Source organism: Eucyclogobius newberryi, unplaced genomic scaffold (assembly GCF_026437365.1).
Source record: "Eucyclogobius newberryi isolate DKJ021-1_F unplaced genomic scaffold, fEucNew1.0.hap1 SCAF_5, whole genome shotgun sequence".
Classification (NCBI taxonomy): domain Eukaryota; kingdom Metazoa; phylum Chordata; class Actinopteri; order Gobiiformes; family Gobiidae; genus Eucyclogobius; species Eucyclogobius newberryi.
The window spans coordinates 42,885,719-42,909,999 of NW_027316167.1; the positions used below are offsets into that span (position 1 = coordinate 42,885,719).

The window sequence follows — 24,281 nt, forward strand, 5'->3', positions numbered from 1 at the left end:
CATCAGACTAAAGTCTGTGAGTCCACCCCACCCACCCATGTTAACCCCACCCACCCACGTTAACCCCACCCACCCATGTTAACCCCACCCACCCATGTAAACCCCACCCACCCATGTTAACCCCACCCACCCATGTTAACCCCACCCACCCATGTTAACCCCACCCAGCCATGTTAACTTTCAGACTGCCAGGAGCACAGGCCGAGGTGGTGGTGTGGCAGTGATCTCCCACTCAAGCGACTCATGAGCCCTAAAACTAACAATGCATTTCACTCATTTGAAAGCCTTATGCTGTCGATCACATGTCCAAATATGAAAAACCAAAAAGGAGTTTTGTTCATAGTTATCTACCGACCTCCTGGTCCCTACTCAGAGATTTAACAGAGTTTTCTGACTTTATATCAAACTTAGTGTTAGCCTGGGATAAAATAGTTATAGTTGGAGACTTTAATATCCACGTGAACATGAGTGATGACTCTCTCAGTAATGCCTTCAGCGCCTTGTTAGACAGCATTGGTTTCACTCAGAATGTAAATAAAGCGACTCACACTCACAAGAACACTCTGGATCTTGTCCTAACGTATGGAACAGAGATTAGTGACCTCATTGTCCTCCCTCAAAACTCTATATAGTCAGATAATTTCATAATTACATTTCAGTTTATTCTTAGAGATCATCCAGTCCCACAAAATAAAGTTATAATGAAAAGGACAATATCTGAAAAATCTATCTCAAAATTCAAGGAAATAATAGAGCCAATATTCAGTGACATGTCATGTGATCCTGCTGAGAACAGCTCTAGTCCAGTTTAAGTGATCAATTTGTCGACTTGACCATGAATTCATAACAAAAACTGTTAGTACTGAACACTCGCAATACTGACCTAACCTAATACTGATGTGCAATTCTGTCATATGTGCAATTGCTGTTGGAATTCATGTGCAATTCATGTGCAATCTATGTGCTGTCGTGACACATATTCATGTGCAATTACTGTCGTGATCACATGCAATGGTATTTATGTATTTATTTATTTATTTGTCTATGGGAGTTTTTATTTATTTATAGGAGATCTTCTACTGAAAGTGTTTTTCAGACTTCCTATAAGTGACCTGTTCTTCTGTATCTACCTCTGTATCTACCTGCGTTGCACCAATGAAATTTCCCCATGTGGGACAATAAAGGAATATCTTATCTTATCTTAATTCTCTGAAGTCTGCTCTTGACGTTGCAGCTCCATTAAAACTGAAGGTCATTAGGCCAAAGCGCCTCCCCGTGGTACAACTAAGAACTGCGTTCACATAAACAAAGTTAGAAAGTTAGAGGGATTATTTCGTCGCTCTCACACAGAAGAATCTCTAAAAGCAGGAAAAGTTGCTTCTGTCCTATCAGCAGCTCTGTGTGAGGCCCAAACCAGATATTATTCAAATCAAATAGAAGTCAACAAAAGTAACACTAAATTCCTTTTCAGCACTGTAGCCATGGTAACACACTGTCACAGCAGTAGAGCCCTCACTCCCATCTTCTCTCAGCTCTGATGATTTCCTCCTATTTTTTAACAATAAAATAAAAACAATCAGAGATAAATTAGATGAAATTACCCCCGCTATTAGCCCTGAACTAGCCCAAACTGTAAATCTAGCGTCCCATATAAATCCACCTGTAAACCTAGAAAGGTTCAGCTGTTGATCAAGCAGAGATAACTTCAGCCCTTTTGTCCTCTAAAAGCTCAACTTGTGTCCTAGACCCCATTCCAAGCAGACTCCTCAAAGACATTCTTCCCCTAATTATAGACCCTATTCTTAATATAATAAATACTTCAGTAGAAAGTGTTTATGTTCCACATCCTTCAAACATGACGTCATTAAACCTCTTCTGAAAAAGCCTCATCTCGATCCTGAACTATTGGTAAACTACAGACCTATTTATAATCTTCCCTTTGTCTCTAAAATCCTTGAAAAAGTTGTAGTAAAACAGCTTTTTCGCCACCTACAGGACAATCACTTATTTTAAGTTTTCCAGTCAGGGTTCAGAGCCCACCACAGCAGGGTTCAGAGCCCACCACAGCAGGGTTCAGAGCCCACCACAGCAGGGTTCAGAGCCCACCACAGCAGGGTTCAGAGCCCACCACATCAGGGTTCAGAGCCCACCACAGCAGGGTTCAGAGCCCACCACAGCAGGGTTCAGAGCCCACCACAGCAGGGTTCAGAGCCCACCTCAGCAGGGTTCAGAGCCCACCACAGCAGGGTTCAGAGCCCACCACAGCAGGGTCCAGAGCCCACCACAGCAGGGTCCAGAGCCCACCACAGCAGGGTTCAGAGCCCACCACAGCAGGGTTCAGAGCCCACCACAGCACTGAAACTGCACTAGTTAAAGTCACAAATGATTTGTTATTAGCCGCTGACGATGGACTGGTCTCAGTCCTGGTTCTGACCTCAGCGTTTGACCATCGACCACAACATTCTACTGCAGAGGTTAGAATGTGATGTAGGTGTTGGAGGCCCCGCCCTCAGAGGCCCCGCCCTCAGCTGGTTTAAATCCTATTTATCTGATAGGTTCCAATTTGTTAATGTAAACCAGAGCTCCTCACCAAGCTCTAAAGTAATTTACGGTGTGCCACAGGGTTCGGTACTCGGTCCAATTCTGTTTACTCTTTATATGCTACCATTAGGCAACATTATCAGGTCACATGGCATTAACTTCCACTGCTCTGCAGACGACACTCAGCTGTATTTATCAATGAAACCTGATCAGAGCGATCAAGTAGACAGACTTAGTGCTTGTGTGAAGGAGATAAAAACCTGGAGGACACTAAACTACCTGCTTCTTAACCCTGAAAAAACCGAGGTCATTGTGCTGGTCCTAAGCATCTACGAGACGCTCTATCTGAGCAGATAGTCACACTGGACAATGTTAGTTTAGCCTCCAGTTCTACTGTAAGAAACCTTGGAGTTTTATTTGACCAGGAGCTCTCATTTAAAGCTCATATAAATCAAGCTTGTAAAACAGCCTATTTCCATCTGCGTAATATAGATAAAATCAGAAGAATCCTGCCTAAAAGTGATGCCGAAAAACTTATCCATGCATTTGTAACGACTAGATTAGACTGTAACTCCCTGCTTGCAGCGTGTCCTAAAAGCTCCATAAAAAGCTTTCAACTGGTTCAAAATGCAGCAGCAAGATTACTAACAGGAACAAAAAGAAGAGAGCACATTACGCCGGTGCTGAAGTCTCTTCACTGGCTCCCCGTCGAGTCTAGAATCAAATTCAAAATTCTACTCTTGACCTACAAAGCCATAAATGACATGGCCCCATCCTACCTCAAAGATGCTATAGAACCATATCATCCAAACAGAGCTCTTCGATCTCAGAATGCTGGCCTTCTGGTGGTGCCAAGAGTCTCTAAAAGTACTGTAGGAGGTAGAGCGTTTAGCTACCAAGCTCCTGTGTTATGGAATCAGCTCCCGACCCATGTTAAATATGCTGACACAGTCTCTTCATTTAAGTCCAGGCTTAAAACGTTCCTCTTTGAAATCGCTTATGGTCAGAGTAGTTAGGAACATAAAGATAAACCCACAGCTTCAGCTACGCTGCCCTAGCAGTAACTGTGCTGGGGGAAGTATGACAGCTTGAGCACTATCCTCTTCTTCTGACTACTTATGCTATCAAACAATATTTATTTTTTTGATTCCACTTGCAAACTGTTCACCGCCTTCTTTTTCTTTCTCTCACTCCTGAGGACCTGTGGACCCAGATGCCCCTCCCCTGGTGAAGTGGTCCCTGCCCTGTGTGGATGGTCCCTCATCTGCCTGAAGAGTGGGTCCAGCTCCAGTTTCCCTCACGTCTGTGAGAGTGGGATCTCTCCTTCACTGGATATCCTCCAGGTTTCTACGCTTTTTTCCCAAAGAGGTTTTTTTTTGTAGTTTTTCCTGGCCGAGAAGGAGAGTCTAAGGACAGAGGACCCTGGGACATCGTCCCTCGCCACCACAGACATTGTTGATTCATTTCTCCCTGTGGCCCTCAGAGGCGACTGTTGTTGTGATTTTGGGCCTTACAAAAATAAATTGATTTGATAAATCATAAATCATATATCATATATCATAAATCATAAATCATATATCATAAATCATGAATATGAGGAAGTCTGTTTGTAATAAGATGGAAATTGTCATTTTCAGCATTTTAACTGAAACATTCTTTTTAAAAAGATTTCTTGTCCCATAGGCTTTATTAGACATGACAGCGGAGTGTGGAATGGGGATGAGTGAGAAGGGAAGACATACAGCAAACTCTCAACACTGAGCCTGGCATGTGTGCTGCCGCCTTGACCACTCCACCACCGGGCAGCACCGGACACTCATATTCCACCATATATTGACACAGAGAATGATTTATTACAAACGCTTTATTGTGGCACAGTTTATGAATGAAACGTGCTTCACAACACGAGACGAGATGACTCAAGTATTTACATGTATAATATACTTTATATAATACAAACTTTATATTAAATCTGGGATGACGCTGAGCCGTGTTGCCAGTGAAGTGCACTTCACGAGGGGCCGTGTGGTTCAGACCCCGAGGGAAAAGCTTTGTCATTAAGAGAGTGGAATTCAAGAAAAAAGACCATTTCCCTTTTGCCTTCACACAGAGGATATGAGAGCGCCTGATGCCCCGCCCTGATGCCCCGCCCTGATGCCCCGCCTTGATGCCCTGCCCTGATGCCCTGCCCTGATGCCCTGCCCTGATGCCCCGCCTTGATGCCCTGCCCTGATGCCCTGCCCTGATGCCCCGCCTTGATGCCCCGCCCTGATGCCCCGCCCTGATGCCCCGCCCTGATGCCCCACCTTGATGCACCGCCCTGATGCCCCTCCCTGATGCCCCGCCCTGATGCCCCACCTTGATGCGCCGCCCTGATGCCCCGCCCTGATGCCCCGCCCTGTGTCGTAGTCCCAACAGGACGTTATCTGTGTGTGTTGAGCAGCACCTCCAGCCAGCACGGGCACGAGGTTATGAACTGTCTGGAGTAGCAGGGGCCCCAGCCCTTGCCAAAACTGATGCGGATACTGTGTGGGTCCCAGGGGCCCTCCTGGACATCGGGCTTGATCCCGTGCTGTGCCATCCATCTGGAGCGCTCATAGTCAAACACCCTGAGGGAGAACCCGGGAAACACCCGCTCCACGGTGAGTCCGCGAGCGCCAGGGGCCTCCAGGGTGGGCGAGTGCACAAAGATGGACTGCTGACTGCGGTTGTACACCCAAACCCCGCCCTCCTCCTGGCTCAAGATGATCCCCAAACCTATTTTAGTGCGGCTGTTCAGTGCGGCACTGGTCCCTCCTCCAGAAGCGTGCAGATGCCCTCCCGTGGCCCCGCGCCCGCTGTGGTAGGCGTTGGCGTGGAGCTGCCCCAGACAGAGCCCCGTGCCCTGAGGTAAGTGGTAGAAGATACTGAGAGCCGGGTCATGGGCCGGGTACAGACGCCCCACACGAGTGCGTTGCTCCCAGTACGCCACGCTGCACCAATGAGAGCCCGAGGAAGGGCCCGAGGAAGAGCCCACCGAGCTCCCAGCGTCTGCGGAAACAGAGGTCACAGAGAGGTCACAGAGAGGCCACAGAGAGGTCACGGAGAGGTCAAAGAGAAGTCACAGAGAGGTCACAGAGAGGTCACGGAGAGGTCACAGGGAGGTCACGGAGAGGTCAAAGAGAAGTCACAGAGAGGTCACAGAGAGGTCACGGAGAGGTCACAGGGAGGGCACAGAGAGGTCACAGAGAGGTCACAGAGAGGTCACGGAGAGGTCACAGAGAGGTCACGGAGAGGTCACAGAGAGGTCACAGGGAGGGCACAGAGAGGTCACAGAGAGGTCACAGAGAGGTCACAGAGAGGGCATTTACATGTAAGGAATAACCTGGGTATAGTTTGGTCTAAGTCTAAACCCGGGGACCAAATCAGGACCAAATCTCAAATGATCTTTTTGAGTTTTAAGATAAGCCTGACTTAAAGGCGTAATGGACGTTTGAGAACGCAGGTGGAAGTGCTCATGCCACTCCCCCGTGCACATGCCACGCCCCCGTGTGGACTGACACAACACACACGTGCGTTTGTTTATTAGCGCGACGGAGCACATCACATCTCTCGTCTCCTGTAGATTTCCGTCTCTTCTGAGTCAGCTCGAACTGTCTTTCTCTGTCTCTTTTGTCCCGTCACTGAGGGAACTATATTATGATAGATCAATGCTCTGCAGGTGAACCAGGCTCTGCAGGTGAACCAGGCTCTGCAGGTGAACGAGGCTCTGCAGGTGAACCAGGCTATGCAGGTGAACCAGGCTCTGCAGGTGAACCAGGCTCTGCAGGTGAACCAGGCTCTGCAGGTGAACCAGGCTCTGCAGGTGAACCAGGCTCTGCAGGTGAACCAGGCTCTGCAGGTGAACCAGGCTCTGCAGGTGAACCAGGCTCTGCAGGTGAACCAATATGCACGCACGCACGCACACACACACCTCAACTTTGATTTCAATTGTAAATGAACTTCATCCAAAACCACAAGAGTCCGTAATTGACTCAAAGGAGAGTTCCAGTTCTAGTCAAATGTGGGAAAAGAGGTTTATTTCCATTGTCAATGAACAGAATTCACAAACATAGGAACTTGTCCTGGTGCAACATAAAACAATGATAAAACAACATATATAAGTCAAAAAGAGAAACTATTTAAATCTGCTATAGGATAAGAAAAATAAGAGAAATAGGCTTACTATGTGCACAAATGTACAATTGAGTTACATATGTAGTGCAGAAAGTGAACAGTTAGTGATTCAATTATAGTTAAAGTGACAGTGTTTAAGAAGTGTTCATGAGTCCAACAGCAGAGGGAGACAAACTGTTCTTATGACGGGAGGTTCTGGGCCTGAGGGGAGTGGCCTCCTGCCTGAGGGGGGTGGCCTCCTGCCTGAGGGGCGTGGCCTCCTGCCTGAGGGGAGTGGCCTTCTGCCTGAGGGGAGTGGCCTCAGAAAATGTTCTTCTCAATACAATTGTTTGCAGCCGTTGAACATGTTCCGAATGTTTCAAAAACAAAGATGGCCGCTTAGTCAAACTGTTCCCTCCGGCTACGGCTAAATCCTTGTAAAATATCAGTTTATGAGATAACTTGAGGTGTGGGAGAACATGCAGGGTGGAGGACCAGGTAAATACTGCCGTAGCTAAGCTAACAGGTCCCGCTGTGACCGACCCCGGGTGAAGCTCGAGCGCAGCCTCGGGACAGAACAGGAGCGGGATGGATCCAGCTCTCGTGAGGCTCTGCGGGAGATCACGGACCACATAAAGGCAGTGGACACAAAGACTGATGCAGCGCTCGGTGGCACATGCAGGAACTAAACCCAAAGACCAACGAGACGGAGAACCGAGCCACAGCAGCTGAGAAGGAAATCTCAGCCCTGAAGGAGGCGGTCTCTGTCCTACAAGCTAACGTGGCACACCTGAGCAGCCAGGTCAACACCATGGACCAAATGGACCATCTGGAGAAGCGTAACCGCAGAGGAAACATGCGGGTTGTAGGTCTATCAGAGGACACGGAGGGGACGGACGTCCTCAAGTTTATGGAGACCTGGATCCCTGAACATCTAAAGCTTCCAACAAAGGCTGGGAGAATAATGACCGCGCACCGGCTCAGAACCAGAGACCGATTACACTGACGTTTCACCACTTTCAGCAGGCGTTCTGGCGGCGTCCAGACGTCTCGCCGCCGCCAGTCCAGATCGCTCAAACCCCAAGTATCCTTTTTCAATGATGACTCGGCGAGTGGTAAAGAAACGCAAAGCTCATCTGAGACAAAAGAAGATAACTCTCTGCTCTATCCCGCAACACTGAGGATCCACGCAGAGGGAGCAGTTATTAGGTTCACTTTACCGGAGGTTCCTAGATAACAGGACAGACCCCTGAACCTAATGGACACATGTGAGTACTCCTCAATGTAAAAAGTGATAGTAAGAGTCCCAGGGGCCCCTTCACCCCTGATCCATGTTTGTGTCTCTGAGCTCTTTGTTTTGGGCCAGAGCTCTCTTTTTCCCTTGCAGTTTATTCATTTTATTATGTTATATTCATGTCATTTTTGTGTTTTTGTGTTGAGCTTGACCATGGTTTATTGTAACAAGAGTAGAACAAATTTGAAATGATTCATAAAATAGCATCCTTTAACGTTAATGACGTACTGAGCCCTGTTAAGCGGTCAAGGATACTTCCAAAGATGAGATATTGTATACCTACAAGAGGCCCATTTAAATGATCTAGAACATCAAAAACTAACTAGAACTGGTAATACAAACTTTACTATTCCTCACACAGGCGCATACACAAGAGGGGCGTGGCCTTTAAACAGAGTTTTGAACACAAATTTAAAGATGGCAGATCTGGCAGTTTCATCAGCAGCTTTTTACCATCTGAAAAACATGAATCAAAAATATAGTGTCTAAAACAGACTTGGAGAGACTTATCATGCGTTTGTCTCCAGTTTATTAGGCCGCGGTTATTTTATGACTTGGTTTACGGATCCGCCGCACTTACGTTATTGATTTCTAATTTATAAATAAAATAAATTATCAATTTTTTTTTATAAAATACCGCCGACAACACAAGATAGCATTCAATTAAATATAAAAGCGGTATTAAGTCAAAAGATAAGAGCGCGTGAAGCAATTTTTCGCCAAAATCCTGCGGGAGTCATTTAATTTGAAAAGCATTGTACTGACGCTATGCGCGTATGCGCTATGCATGATGGGTATTTAAAATGGCGTCACCACAGTGGCCAGAGCTCAGCGGCCCATGGGCCAGTGTGGTTTCGCATAACCGTACAGGAGGCTATATCATCTTGAAAAACTATGCATGTTATGTTAGCAGCATGTTAGCAGCATGTTGGCAGCATGTTAGCAGCATGTTAGCAGCATGTTGGCAGCATGTTAGCAGCATGTTAGCAGTATGTTAGCAGCATGTTAGCAGCATGTTAGCAGTATGTTAGCAGCATGTTAGCAGCATGTTAGCAGCGCGTTAGCAGTATGTTAGCAGCATGTTAGCAGTATGTTAACAGTATGTTAGCAGCGTGTTAGCAGTATGTTAGCAGCATGTTAGCAGCATGTTAGCAGCATGTTAGCAGTATGTTAGCAGTATGTTAGCATATACTCTGAGCCTGGAAACAATTATCCTGCAAGCGTTTAGGTCCATCTAACTGCTCTGTTGACCAATTAGATAAGTCGCCTTTGTTATTTCATTCCAACATCAGTGTCTTAGTGCCAGTCTCAATGAAACTCTCACAACTGACACACAACAGCGCCACCTTCTGACGCAGACGGCTAACGCTCACTGGCCTTTGAACGAGGAGAGTTTCACGTGTGAGTTTAGGTTTTAAGTTTGTGTCTTCTAAAGAGGAGAAGAGTTTGGTGCTGTGACCTCTAAAGTCTGTCCTACATGAGTTTGTGGAGCATTCATTTATTGCCATAGCAAAAATATGGCAAAGTTATTTAGACGGTTTTAAAGTTTGGGGAACTTAAAGAACTATTTTTGCTGCTAATGATGACAATTAGCTGAGTCCAATCTTTGTTTTCCACAACACAATTCAGCAAAGTCTCCAGCTTTAAACACGATGAAAAGTGAATGAGCAGCAATGTGTTTTCAGGCAGAAACCAGGGGAAGAAGAAGAGTCAGAAAAGAGAGCGCTGAATGAGGGAGGGGCCCCGGCTTTGATCCAGGGCCAAGGATTAGATTCCCCTTCAGTTATTAGACTCTTCCACTGTGCTGAGGGAAAGGGGCGGGGCCGGGGTGAGGGGCTGGGGTGCGGGGACGGGGACGAGGCTGGGGTGCGAGGACGGGGCTGGGGTGCGGGGACGGGGCTGGGGTGCGAGGACGGGGCTGGGGTGCGGGGACGGGGCTGGAGTGCGAGGACGGGGGGGGACAACCAGGGTGGACAACACTCGACTACTGAGCATGTCACTCATCCAAACCACTGGCATGTTTGAAGTGAAAGTGAGACCCCTGCGTCTGCCCCAACAACAGGCATGGCCCTCACATCAGGGGAGTGCAGACACAGCAGCTCAACAGGCCTGGCCCTCACATCAGGGGAGTGCAGACACAGCAGCTCAACAGGCCTGGCCCTCACATCAGGGGAGTGCAGACACAGCAGCTCAACAGGCCTGGCCCTCACATCAGGGGAGTGCAGACACAGCAGCTCAACAGGCCTGGCCCTCACATCAGGGGAGTGCAGACACAGCAGCACAACAGGCCTGGCCCTCACATCAGGGGAGTGCAGACACAGCAGCACAACAGGCCTGGCCCTCACATCAGGGGAGTGCAGACACAGCAGCTCAACAGGCCTGGCCCTCACATCAGGGGAGTGCAGACACAGCAGCTCAACAGGCCTGGCCCTCACATCAGGGGAGTGCAGACACAGCAGCACAACAGGCCTGGCCCTCACATCAGGGGAGTGCAGACACAGCAGCTCAACAGGCCTGGCCCTCACATCAGGGGAGTGCAGACACAGCAGCTCAACAGGCCTGGCCCTCACATCAGGGGAGTGCAGACACAGCAGCTCAACAGGCCTGGCCCTCACATCAGGGGAGTGCAGACACAGCAGCACAACAGGCCTGGCCCTCACATCAGGGGAGTGCAGACACAGCAGCTCAACAGGCCTGGCCCTCACATCAGGGGAGTGCAGACACAGCAGCTCAACAGGCCTGGCCCTCACATCAGGGGAGTGCAGACACAGCAGCACAACAGGCCTGGCCCTCACATCAGGGGAGTGCAGACACAGCAGCACAACAGGCCTGGCCCTCACATCAGGGGAGTGCAGACACAGCAGCTCAACAGGCCTGGCCCTCACATCAGGGGAGTGCAGACACAGCAGCACAACAGGCCTGGCCCTCACATCAGGGGAGTGCAGACACAGCAGCACAACAGGCCTGGCCCTCACATCAGGGGAGTGCAGACACAGCAGCTCAACAGGCCTGGCCCTCACATCAGGGGAGTGCAGACACAGCAGCACAACAGGCCTGGCCCTCACATCAGGGGAGTGCAGACACAGCAGCTCAACAGGCCTGGCCCTCACATCAGGGGAGTGCAGACACAGCAGCACAACAGGCCTGGCCCTCACATCAGGGGAGTGCAGACACAGCAGCACAACAGGCCTGGCCCTCACATCAGGGGAGTGCAGACACAGCAGCTCAACAGGCCTGGCCCTCACATCAGGGGAGTGCAGACACAGCAGCTCAACAGGCCTGGCCCTCACATCAGGGGAGTGCAGACACAGCAGCACAACAGGCCTGGCCCTCACATCAGGGGAGTGCAGACACAGCAGCTCAACAGGCCTGGCCCTCACATCAGGGGAGTGCAGACACAGCAGCTCAACAGGCCTGGCCCTCACATCAGGGGAGTGCAGACACAGCAGCTCAACAGGCCTGGCCCTCACATCAGGGGAGTGCAGACACAGCAGCTCAACAGGCCTGGCCCTCACATCAGGGGAGTGCAGACACAGCAGCACAACAGGCCTGGCCCTCACATCAGGGGAGTGCAGACACAGCAGCTCAACAGGCCTGGCCCTCACATCAGGGGAGTGCAGACACAGCAGCTCAACAGGCCTGGCCCTCACATCAGGGGAGTGCAGACACAGCAGCTCAACAGGCCTGGCCCTCACATCAGGGGAGTGCAGACACAGCAGCACAACAGGCCTGGCCCTCACATCAGGGGAGTGCAGACACAGCAGCTCAACAGGCCTGGCCCTCACATCAGGGGAGTGCAGACACAGCAGCACAACAGGCCTGGCCCTCACATCAGGGGAGTGCAGACACAGCAGCTCAACAGGCCTGGCCCTCACATCAGGGGAGTGCAGACACAGCAGCTCAACAGGCCTGGCCCTCACATCAGGGGAGTGCAGACACAGCAGCTCAACAGGCCTGGCCCTCACATCAGGGGAGTGCAGACACAGCAGCTCAACAGGCCTGGCCCTCACATCAGGGGAGTGCAGACACAGCAGCTCAACAGGCCTGGCCCTCACATCAGGGGAGTGCAGACACAGCAGCACAACAGGCCTGGCCCTCACATCAGGGGAGTGCAGACACAGCAGCACAACAGGCCTGGCCCTCACATCAGGGGAGTGCAGACACAGCAGCTCAACAGGCCTGGCCCTCACATCAGGGGAGTGCAGACACAGCAGCACAACAGGCCTGGCCCTCACATCAGGGGAGTGCAGACACAGCAGCTCAACAGGCCTGGCCCTCACATCAGGGGAGTGCAGACACAGCAGCTCAACAGGCCTGGCCCTCACATCAGGGGAGTGCAGACACAGCAGCTCAACAGGCCTGGCCCTCACATCAGGGGAGTGCAGACACAGCAGCTCAACAGGCCTGGCCCTCACATCAGGGGAGTGCAGACACAGCAGCACAACAGGCCTGGCCCTCACATCAGGGGAGTGCAGACACAGCAGCTCAACAGGCCTGGCCCTCACATCAGGGGAGTGCAGACACAGCAGCTCAACAGGCCTGGCCCTCACATCAGGGGAGTGCAGACACAGCAGCTCAACAGGCCTGGCCCTCACATCAGGGGAGTGCAGACACAGCAGCACAACAGGCCTGGCCCTCACATCAGGGGAGTGCAGACACAGCAGCTCAACAGGCCTGGCCCTCACATCAGGGGAGTGCAGACACAGCAGCACAACAGGCCTGGCCCTCACATCAGGGGAGTGCAGACACAGCAGCTCAACAGGCCTGGCCCTCACATCAGGGGAGTGCAGACACAGCAGCTCAACAGGCCTGGCCCTCACATCAGGGGAGTGCAGACACAGCAGCTCAACAGGCCTGGCCCTCACATCAGGGGAGTGCAGACACAGCAGCTCAACAGGCCTGGCCCTCACATCAGGGGAGTGCAGACACAGCAGCACAGGTTAGGTTAGTTCAGTATGAGTTAGCCTAGCCGCTAGCTTCATGGTTGAACCTTCCCCGCCTTCACCTGCTCAGACTGTCATATGTCGAGTCAGAACCATGTCTTCTTCTCTGACTTCAGGCGAGGATCCGCTGTTTGGAGCTGAAGTCCAGCTATAGCCAAGTAACAGCATCAGGTTTACCGGACTGCACCACAGGAAGCAGTATTGTGTTAGCAGTGCTAGGCTAAGACTAGCCCTCCATAACCTCCTGTGCAGCCGGGACTAGACCAAGAACAAAATAGGGACCAATTTGTGACAGTTCGGAGGGAACGAGGCGCTAAATGTGCACCGTGAGCTGAACGGACTCGTGACACTCTAGTAATTGGAAGTTCTACAGCTAGAGGCTGCCAGCAGTGTCAATAAGGTGTTACCCAGGGGCCAGCAAGGTGTTACGCAGGGGCCAGAATGGGTGACATCGAAGGAAACCTTAGGCTCTTAAAGCAGAGTAGACAGAGGTTCCGCCGAATCTTGATTCCACAGGCGATAACGACGCCCGGCGGAGACAATCAGAGGTGCTCTAATCTTCATCTTCATCCTCTTGTTCCTTCCGACCCCTGACCGCGCCTAAAAATTCCATCCGCATAACGGACATTTGTAGCATAGGAAAAAAAACACTTTTGGACTTCATTTGAAATTTGAAAGACTTTCGGGTTTGGGACTTTGGACTAAAAAAGACGTTTTCTTTGGGTTTTGTGTGCCTTGATTTTCTCTCTTTTTTTTTGCTTTATTTTTGCTGGATGTCTGCTGCTTTTTACTCGCTTCTCTCTCTGGTCTTGTTTTCTCTTTCCATTGCGTTTGTTTACATTTTATTAAATTATAAAATAAAAGAACCATAAAAGGTTTATTTATTTATCCAAGGACAAAGCATTGGACGAACCAGATGCAATGTTTTAGGTGTTAAAGCAGAATATGCTCATTTTCAACACCAGCTAATTTTGCCTCACTCATCACACATCATGTGCTTGGACGGTGGGAGGAGCCAGAGAACCCACGGCAACACAAGGAGAACATGCAGACTCCACCCAGAGAAATCATGTGATGTTGGTCTGGTCCAGGAATCGAACCCATGATCTCCTTCTTGGGAGGCAAGAGCACTAAACGCCTTTGCCACCGTGCACTAACTGTTTGATGCTCTTCGGCTTTGATCCTTCTTCTTTCACATTTGACTTGGAAATGGCGTTCAGCTTAATAATGTGGAACGTCCATCTTGAGTAGTTCTTCTTTAATTGGACCTGGCAAACTAAAGTGTCTGAGATTGATTTCTCTGACCCAAAGAGCCCTGAGACACAAGACCATCCATGAGATTCACTGGAAAACAAACTAATATAACTTTATAACACTTTAAACACAATTTGCATAATCAATTGGAGTGCGCTGTATTGTTACTTTAGAGAAATGTGTCCTTCAACGGCCCTGGAGCATCTGCTCAGAAGTGGTTGCTCGGGACCATCTCCACATCTTGAGTTTGACTTGGACAGGACCGTCCTGGAGGACTTTTCCTGTGGTACATGTTTTGGGTTGATGGGAAACCCACCCAGAGGGAGAAACCTCCAGCCCAGCCGCTGTGCAGCAAAAGAATCGGTCCATAACTTGTCAGCAGCCAGAGAAAAGAGTTTTGAGGTCAGCTCTTGGGTTGGTGGATGTCTTTGCTCTAACTGGAACATACCAGCGATTCACAAAGATGTAGAAGGACCATTAAGACACTTGGAAACAAACAGCAACAATTTCAAATCCATTCTATAGCTGACAGGAGCCAGTGGAGGGAGGAGAGAGCAGGTGTGTCCACTTCACCTGGGACTGGTCAGCAGCTGAGGCTCAGCTCCAGCTCACAGTACGACAAATAACAAGAATGAATCATGAAGGAAATGAAAATGTGGACATCAGACTCCTTCAGAGGAAGGTAAGCTCTAAGCTGCCTGAATTTAATGGCAAATAAATCTGAACATCATCTGCAAAGAAGTGAAAAGGTACATTATGTTTTTAGAAAATACTTGAGAGAGGCATGGTATAAACAGAAAATAACAAAACGGAAAGAAACTGTTTTCTTGTAGATTATACATTAAGTATGGAAAACTGACATCTGAGCTTAAGCCGAACAAACTATAAATTGAGATTTCCGAAGCCGTTTTTCTGTTAATCTTTAGATACTAAACGTCTTCTTTTACATGTCACAAGAAGCAGAAAAATGACATAAATATCATGAAGCATTATTTACTTGAATGTAAAGAACCAGGCCGAGCTCACACCTCACGAGAGGCGCTCAGGGCGGGGCCAGCGGAGGCACTGCAGGGCCACATCTTCTTTCTGTTGGATCGTCTTTTTCAATGTCAGATCCTTCCACAAACCTTTTCCTTTGAGCAAGGATTAGTTACTGCGAGAGCATGTGACTCAGAGGACAAGTCTAACACTGGCCCCGGAGCCACAGCCTATGAACCCGGAGCGATTTAGCATGCTACTCGCCACTGAGCTTGATTTAGTGTGAAATACAATCATAATTACTATTTTTCCAATTTTAGTTTTAAAAAACAAAAAGTTTAGTTTTGAGATCAGAAAATGGTCAAATGTCCAAGTCCAATATTTCTGAGCAGCAGGTTGCACCTTTATGTCCACATGTCTTATGTTGAACATAGACATTCTCTGCTCGTCTGGAAGGTTCCACCGGGCGACATTAAACACAATCATCTCACATTTATTCAACTTCACATTTTCTTTTGTCCACACACATCTCCATGGAGACATGTGGAGACATGTGGAGACATGTGGAGACATGTGGAGACATGTGGAGACATGTGGAGACATGTGGAGGCTGCTTCATCAGAAAAGTTACATAATGCACCATCTTCTTCCACTTTATCCGGGGCCGGGTCGCGGGGCAGCAGTCTGAGCAGGGACTCCCAGACTTCCCTCTCCCCAGACACTTCCTCCAACTCCTCCGGGGGGATCCCGAGGCGTTCCCAGGCCAGAGAGACATAGTCCCTCCAGCGTGTCCTGGGTCTTCCCCGGGGCCTCTTCCCAGTGGGACATGCCTGAAACACCTCCCCAGAGAGGCGCCCAAGGGCTCCGGAACAGATGCCGGAGGAGCAGCGGCTCTACTCCGAGCCCCCCCCGTGTGACTGAGCTCCTCCCCCTATCACTAAGGGAGCGCCCAGCCACACAGCGGAGGAAACTCATTTCGACCGCTTGTATCCGCGATCTTGCGACATAATAAACCTTTCAGTTAAAATGGTGCTTTGGATGAAAACATAAAGAGAATGTGACACTTTGTGAACATGACATGACAGAGGAGGCGACAGTCCCTCCTGCTCAGCCACACCTGCACAGCATCTGCACAGCGCCTGCACTGCGCCTGCACAGCGTCTGCGCAGCGTCTGCACAGCGCCTGCGCAGCGTGGCACCGCTCCATTCAAAGCCAAATTGCGAGTTGGCAAAAACTCTGAAGCAACAAGGGAAAGCCACAGCCTGTCCTGTAATTTAAACCTTATTTGAAATGGACTAAAAGAAGCAAAAGGGCTAAAGTTACAGAGAAAACCACGACAGGAAGAACGTCAGTGCGAAAGGATCAGAAAGTTTGTGCAATTTGTCTGGATTTGTAGAACTGTTAAAGAAAAGTAAAGCAGTGAATGATCAAAGAGTTGGGTTTCTATGAGCGATGTCCAGGTTATTTAGTCACAATATAATCGTACAATTGTGATATTTTTGGAGGAAAAATTTAGTATTTTTTCATTTAGTTTATTTAAAGTGACAATTTTCAACATTATGTTTATCATGCTGATTTTAGAGGAGTAAACCTAAATATAAAGTGCTTTTTTATCTTGCTTTTCATGTCAAATTAATCTTTCAGAAAGTTTGATTTCTGAATTTCTGTAACATCAAAATCAACTAAATCAATGCATACAACAAGGAATCTGTGATAAAAGTAAAATATGATGCCACGAGTATGTGCTAACGCCAGCTCCAGGGAGAGGGAGCTGTGGGCGAGCCAGCTCCGGGTCAGGGAGCTGTGGGCGAGCCAGCTCCGGGTCAGGGAGCTGTGGGCGAGCCAGCTCTGGGTCAGGGAGAGGGAGCTGTGGCGAGCCAGCTCCGGGTCGGGGAGAGGGAGCTGTGGGCGAGCCAGCTCCGGGTCAGGGTCAGGGAGCTGTGGGCGAGCCAGCTCCGGGTCAGGGAGAGGGAGCTGTGGGCGAGCCAGCTCTGGGTCAGGGAGAGGGAGCTGTGGCGAGCCAGCTCCGGGTCAGGGAGAGGGAGCTGTGGGCGAGCCAGCTCCGGGTCAGGGAGCTGTGGGCGAGCCAGCTCCGGGTCAGGGAGAGGGAGCTGTGGGCGAGCCAGCTCCGGGTCAGGGTCAGGGAGCTGTGGGCGAGCCAGCTCCGGGTCAGGGAGAGGGAGCTGTGGGCGAGCCAGCTCCGGGTCAGGGAGAGGGAGCTGTGGGCGAGCCAGCTCTGGGTCAGGGTCAGGGAGCTGTGGGCGAGCCAGCTCCGGGTCAGGGTCAGGGAGCTGTGGGCGAGCCAGCTCCGGGTCAGGGAGAGGGAGCTGTGGGCGAGCCAGCTCTGGGTCAGGGAGAGGGAGCTGTGGCGAGCCAGCTCCGGGTCAGGGAGAGGGAGCTGTGGGCGAGCCAGCTCCGGGTCAGGGAGCTGTGGGCGAGCCAGCTCCGGGTCAGGGAGAGGGAGCTGTGGGCGAGCCAGCTCCGGGTCAGGGTCAGGGAGCTGTGGGCGAGCCAGCTCCGGGTCAGGGAGAGGGAGCTGTGGGCGAGCCAGCTCCGGGTCAGGGAGAGGGAGCTGTGGGCGAGCCAGCTCTGGGTCAGGGTCAGGGAGCTGTGGGCGAGCCAGCTCCGGGTCAGGGAGAGGGAGCTGTGGGCGAGCCAGCTCCGGGTCAGGGAGAGGGAGCTGTGGGCAAGCCAGCTCCGGGTCAGGGTCAGGGAGCTGTGGGCGAGCCAGCTCCGGGTCAGGGAGAGGGAGCTGTGGGCGAGCCAGCTCCGGGTCAGGGAGAGGGAGCTGTGGGCGAGCCAGCTCCGGGTCAGGGAGAGGCCCTTCAGCTGTGGTGCTTCTCTCACAGCAGAGCACACACACAGAGAGGGATTCTTCTCAAGTTGACGAAAAAGGTTCTGCTCACTCAATAGACATTAGCCACCAGATGCAGAGGCTACTTAATGCAGATTTTAAGATGGTTTTATGAAGTAAGTTTAATGCCTCAGATGCAGGCTTATGCTGGATAAGATCAGCTGGCCTCTTTCCTAGAGCGCTTCTATGTCACGGTTCAACAGACTGAGAGAAGGGACTTAACTATGGACTCAAACATTGGTAACAACCCCAATTATCAAGTCAAACCGTTTTCTGTGACATTTTCCAAGGAATAAAAGGCCCCAAATCCTTTGAGCTCTGCCTGTTTTGCCCTCCACATTTCAAAGCCACTGGCTATAAATCTTGTCTTCATATTCTTGTCCAACAAAGACCTAAAAGTAGTCTTCTGGCTTTTGAGTCAAAGATGATTCACACCTCATCCAACTTGGTCAATGCTTGTTCATCTATTTTACCTAATAAGATAAGATAAGATATTCCTTTATTGTCCACACATGGGGAAATTTCATCGTTGCAACACAGTAGATACAGAGGAAAAGGACAGAACTTATAGGAAGTTTAAAAAACACTCTTAATAGAAGAACTCTTATAAACATAAACACATGAGTATGACGGTATTGCAGGTGTTCAGGGCAGTGTTTGTTGTAAAGTCGGACAGCAGCAGAAGGAAAGACTGAAACCTAATAACACACCTTTAACTCGAGGCCTGTACTTGTCATACCATTGTAAGGACAGGAGTGTTAGTGCCTTGCTAGATAACCTGGGCTGACCTGGAAAGCTTCACACTTTGACGTGGTGAAGCTCTGAACACTCCTGAGAGTCTTAGAGCTGCTGCAGGAGGCCGTGGAACGCCCACTCAATCCAGCCTTTCTTGACCATTACCAGCGATATGTTCAAACACGTATCAGATGTCCCTCTCCGTGGCTTGACCCCTGATTCCTCTCACTACTCTTTCACTCCGAGACCCCCCTTCTCCCCCTCCCTTCCACCTTCCCAATTTCCCCACATTCCTGGGCTGTGCTCCATCAGTCAAAGGGCCGATTCATGGAGTGAACGCTCGTGAGTGCAGACAGGGCTTTGAGGCAGGATGTTTGGCTCTGATACCTTACTGCTTAAGCAAACAAGCCTCCAAAATATGATGACTGAGGGGAGAGAGGAGGCTAATGTTCTAACATTCTGCTAATGTCTAAAAATAAGTATTTTTAATTTTTTTTAATTGATCAAAAATGGCAACAAAATACATGTCGGTGCAGTTCCTCTTTTGTCCAGGAGTGTTCCATTGTAGAAATAGATTCAGTTGTATCATCTGGACTCGACAGGACGTTTCCACACTCATCCAAGAGTCATTCCCAATCTGTAAATCGAGTCCGGGAACTCAGATATTTATCCGACTCCGAGTAAGCCCTGCCCACTGGGCGGGACCACCTCATAAAGGGAGTTTTTGGTTTCACTTGAGACTCTCTTTGTTTCTAACAGCCCTGTAACGGGCTCTCTACATCTCATTGAAAACTGACTTTGACTCCCTCCTCACTGAGTACGTGATTAGCATCAGAATTCCCTGGGCGTCTACCGCTGCATGGTTTCAAGACACTATTATATACGACCGGAAAGTTGAATCTTAAACCTTCAGGTCTGTTTAAGGACGAATTCTCTTTTTGAACAAAAATTGTCTCTTTAACTCTTTCTCTTCATTTTTTGTCCTGCTCAGAATCTTCTCCTCACTGTCTTTGATCAAGTGCTTTGTGTCTTTAAGATGAAGCTGCACGACGCTCTGTGGTCCTGAACTCCAGTGTCTGACGTGCAGTGGCTCTTTAGTCTCACTATGTGGCGCTCTCTTTACACTTCTTCACTGCATTGGACAGAATAAACTACATTGCTCTGCTTGTGAACCACTTATATGTGATGTTATTTGTTATTTTCACACTGGCAACCGCAAGAAGAAGAATCTGCATTTCCTCTTCCTCTGGAGTGACACAGAGGAAGAAGAATTCAGTGGATTTAGTGATTTGGGGTAAAACTGATGCTTTGGTAAACTTGTTAGCATGTTAGCATGTTCTTTATGCTATAGTTCTCTGAATAACTGTATCATGTAGCTGAAGGTGTTAGCGTTAGCATACGTCATGTAGCTGAAGGTGTTAGCGTTAGCATACGTCATGTAGCTGAAGGTGTTAGCGTTAGCATACGTCATGTAGCTGAAGGTGTTAGCGTTAGCATACGTCATGTAGCTGAAGGTGTTAGAGTTAGCATACGTCATGTAGCTGAAGGTGTTAGCGTTAGCATACGTCATGTAGCTGAAGGTGTTAGCGTTAGCATACGTCATGTAGCTGAAGGTGTTAGCGTTAGCATACGTCATGTAGCTGAAGGTGTTAGCGTTAGCATACGTCATGTAACTGAAGATGTTAGCGTTAGCATACGTCATGTAGCTGAAGGTGTTAGCGTTAGCATACGTCATGTAGCTGAAGGTGTTAGCGTTAGCATACGTCATGTAGCTGAAGGTGTTGGCGTTAGCATACGTCATGTAGCTGAAGGTGTTAGCGTTAGCATACGTCATGTAGCTGAAGATGTTAGCGTTAGCATACGTCATGTAGCTGAAGGTGTTAGCGTTAGCATACGTCATGTAGCTGAAGGTGTTAGCGTTAGCATACGTCATGTAGCTGAAGATGTTAGCGTTAGCATACGTCATGTAGCTGAAGGTGTTAGCGTTAGCATACGTCATGTAGCTGAAGGTGTTAGCGTTAGCATACGTCATGTAGCTGAAGGTGTTAGCGTTAGCATACGTCATGTAGCTGAAGGTGTTGGCGTTAGCATACGTCATGTAGCTGAAGGTGTTAGCGTTAGCATACGTCATGTAGCTGAAGATGTTAGCGTTAGCATACGTCATGTAGCTGAAGGTGTTAGCGTTAGCATACGTCATGTAGCTGAAGGTGTTAGCGTTAGCATACGTCATGTAGCTGAAGATGTTAGCGTTAGCATACGTCATGTAGCTGAAGGTGTTAGCGTTAGCATACGTCATGTAGCTGAAGGTGTTAGCGTTAGCATACGCTTAAATTGCACTTTGAGATTAAAAGTCTGTTCTTGGTCTTGGATTTTATCAAATACATTTGCCCAGAAATGTGACTTATACTCTGTCTAGTGCGACTGATAAATGTTTTTTTCTTCTCTATTGTGCATTTTTTGGCTGGTGCGACTCATAGTCCAAAAATGGCCTCTTTAACTCCTTTTTCAAACCATCTCTTCTCCCTGCTCACCATCTGCACCTCACTGTCCTCAGAAGAGTGGTTTGTGGTTTCAGGATGAAGACACAGCGCTCACGTGCCAGGTTTAAGGTTCAACTTACCGCTCGTATACAATAGTGTTTTGAAGCCATGGGGCAGGAACAGCCCTGCCATTGTGATGCCAATCAGGTACTCAGTGATGAGGGAATGACAGGAGGATTTTGATAGCCCATCACAGGACTGTTAGGATACAAAGTTACATGGGTTAGGGTTACATAGGATACAAGTTGTTTTATAATGATGTAGGGTAATTATACTCGTTTCTTGCTCACACATTTGTACCAAGATGGAATGTATATTCTCTGGGACGAGCCATTTCATCGTGGACAACAAGTGTAGCACTTTAGATAATTAATGTTCATATTTATATTTAAAGTGGCTCCATCTGAAGCTTGTTCAGCAAAACATGAACATCTCCTCAGTCTCATTCTCTGAAGAACACGATTCATTGACCGACTATTATAATTCTATAAAGATCAATACAAAGGCTCTATAAACCAGGATGGTTTTGTGTGGTTTAATAAACAAAGATATAAAATCAATTAATGACACATTTTGGTTCCACAGGCTGTGCCTGGGCTCAACTTAGTCAGAAGAAATGCTGGTGTAAGAATTAGGTTTTAGGGAATAATTCAAGGTCTTTAAATGCCGCTCTGTAATCAGCCCCTCTCAGGTCTCACGTTTCCAAGGAAGGTGTGGAGCGAGGCCTCCCACGTCTTTTCGTTCTCAGAGTCCTTTGCGTCCTTGGAGCTGTCCGGGGTGCTGATGCTTGAGCAGGTTTAGCATTCGAAGAGTTTGATGAGTCCAGGGTTTGTTGAATTGTGCATTTTTTTGATGAAGATGTTCGGGTTGTTTGGTGAAAGCCGAGTTTGGGAGACAATGCAGCCTCCCTGGTGGGGGAGGGGCCCCTGCGGGGGTCCCCGACCCGGTGTGTCGTCCTGGCAGGTCACGTGCCAACGAAAGAAGAGGAGGAAGCAGAGCTGAGTCTGCTCTTTTATTGACCTGGGGGGAGTGGCCTAGTGGGAGTGGCTTTAACTCTTGCTCAACTTATTCTCAGTTTGGGCAAATTAAACTCAAACCAGCAAAAATGACATGTGACCATAATAAAATACACATCATTGTCATTGAACACACATCAATAGCAGGTGATGAGAACGTACATTAAGTATGAGATGAACACACTTCAAACCAGTTCTTGTGGCAAACGAAACTAAAACATGATTTAGTCACAAGTTTCGATCACACAGGCGATTTAGATGTGAAATATAGTCATTAAGAAACTTAATCCTGAGGAATGTCTCTCATCAGATTCAGGGGGAGGGGCTCCGGTGAGGACAGCGTCCTCTCCGTGGGGGATGTTCCTTTACACCCAACACTAGCTTTGATTTCTGCAACTGTGTTGAGCTGTGAAAAGGTATTATCTTTCAATCGTCTTTTTGGGACATACAATGATATAACATAAAACACGCACAACTACAGTAGGTCATGTAACACTATGAGTACCAGCCACCATAAAACACCACATACACAGAAAATAGATTCAAATGAAAGGGTAAAGAGCCATTATCAGGAGGTTCTGTCTGGTGGGCGGGGCCTTCACAGTACAAGAGTTTCCAGACTAGATCTGCAGATTGATAATGACTCCTGGATGAGAATGGAAACGTCTTGTTTTTATAAAAACAGTGTCCAGATGATACAACTGAATCTTTTTCTAAAGGTCGTGGCTGCAGGCGCCGTTAAATAACCCGCAGTTTCAGGAACCGCGGCACTGCCATATAGCCTCATGGATAACCCTAACCCTAACCCTAACTCTAACCCTAACCCTAACCCTAACTCTAACTCTAACTCTAACTCTAACCCTAACCCTAAACCCAAGCCCTAACTCTAACCCTAACCCTAACTCTAACCCTAAACTTAACCCTAAACTTAACCCTAAACTTAACCCTAACCCTAAACCCAAACCCAAACCCTAAACTTAACCCTAACCTTAACCCTAACCTTAATCCTAACCCTAATCTTACCCTAACCTTAACCCTAGCTTCATGGATGACCCTAACCCTAACCTTACCCCCAACCTTAACCCTAACCTTAACCCCAACCTTAACCCTAACCTTAACCCTAACCTTAACCCTAACCTTGACCCTAACCTTAACCCTAACCTTGACCCTAACCTTAACCCTAACCTTGACCCTAACCTTAACCCTAACCTTAACCCTAACCTTGACCCTAACCTTAGTTGCTCAGGGTGAAATAGCTGACGGTACGTGCTAGTACGTACCTCATCTATTACAGTAACATGATTGACAGTTTGGTTGTTGTTATACAGATAACTCTGGACTGTGTGGACTATAAGGTGCTGCTTCAGGTTTATAGCGGTCACTGCTCTGGAGTGACCACTTAAGGCCCGGATGGATATTAGGACAGGTGGAGACAGGTTCACACAGATTGCTTTTCTCCTGCAGTGTGGATTGCTTATGTTGTTGTTGCTGTGTTCAATGGCGTTTGGCAGCCAGCTGAAAAGATGCATTTACCGCCACCTTAAGACCATTACCATAAAGTAGGCTTATACTAAATGTTTTAAATGACCTGCTATGAATCAACTGAAGCTCCAAGTTGTGTGTTCCGAAAGATGGAGCATGGGTCATGTTTGTTTACCAGCTTTTAGCTTTTCCAGAACCATCCTAGCAGCCGCTCCCCAGTGCCCTCCCCGACGGTTTCACAAATCTGCTTCACATTTGGTGTTTCGTCCTCACTGTTACACGTCCCAGTCATAGGGGCCCATTCACATTCCAACAGCACCATTCCCCTTCAGAAATGACTCTTTTTTTTTGCGGGTTTCATTCTGCTGCTTGGAGAACCCATCAAGTAAACAAATAAAGATTTAGTTTCATCATCCAGAGTGGGGAGTGTTTCCTGTCTAAACTTGGGCCCACCCGAACCTCTCTCACCCTCCTTCGCTCTCCCTGTCGTCTATAAACACACAGCTCTG

General features: G+C 48.7%; 1 protein-coding gene across 1 annotated transcript; it reads right to left on the bottom strand.

Annotated features, from left to right (window-relative positions):
• Window positions 1-4,929: 4,929 nt before the first annotated feature.
• Window positions 4,930-7,309, bottom strand: LOC140381524 (mothers against decapentaplegic homolog 6-like). Its single transcript, XM_072465591.1, has 2 exons — window positions 7,219-7,309; window positions 4,930-5,571 (listed from the first exon to the last, which is right to left on the bottom strand). Exons 1-2 carry the CDS (start codon window positions 7,307-7,309, stop codon window positions 4,964-4,966), a joined length of 699 nt encoding a protein of 232 aa, XP_072321692.1. The 3' UTR covers window positions 4,930-4,963.
• Between the last annotated feature and the right edge of the window lie 16,972 nt (window positions 7,310-24,281).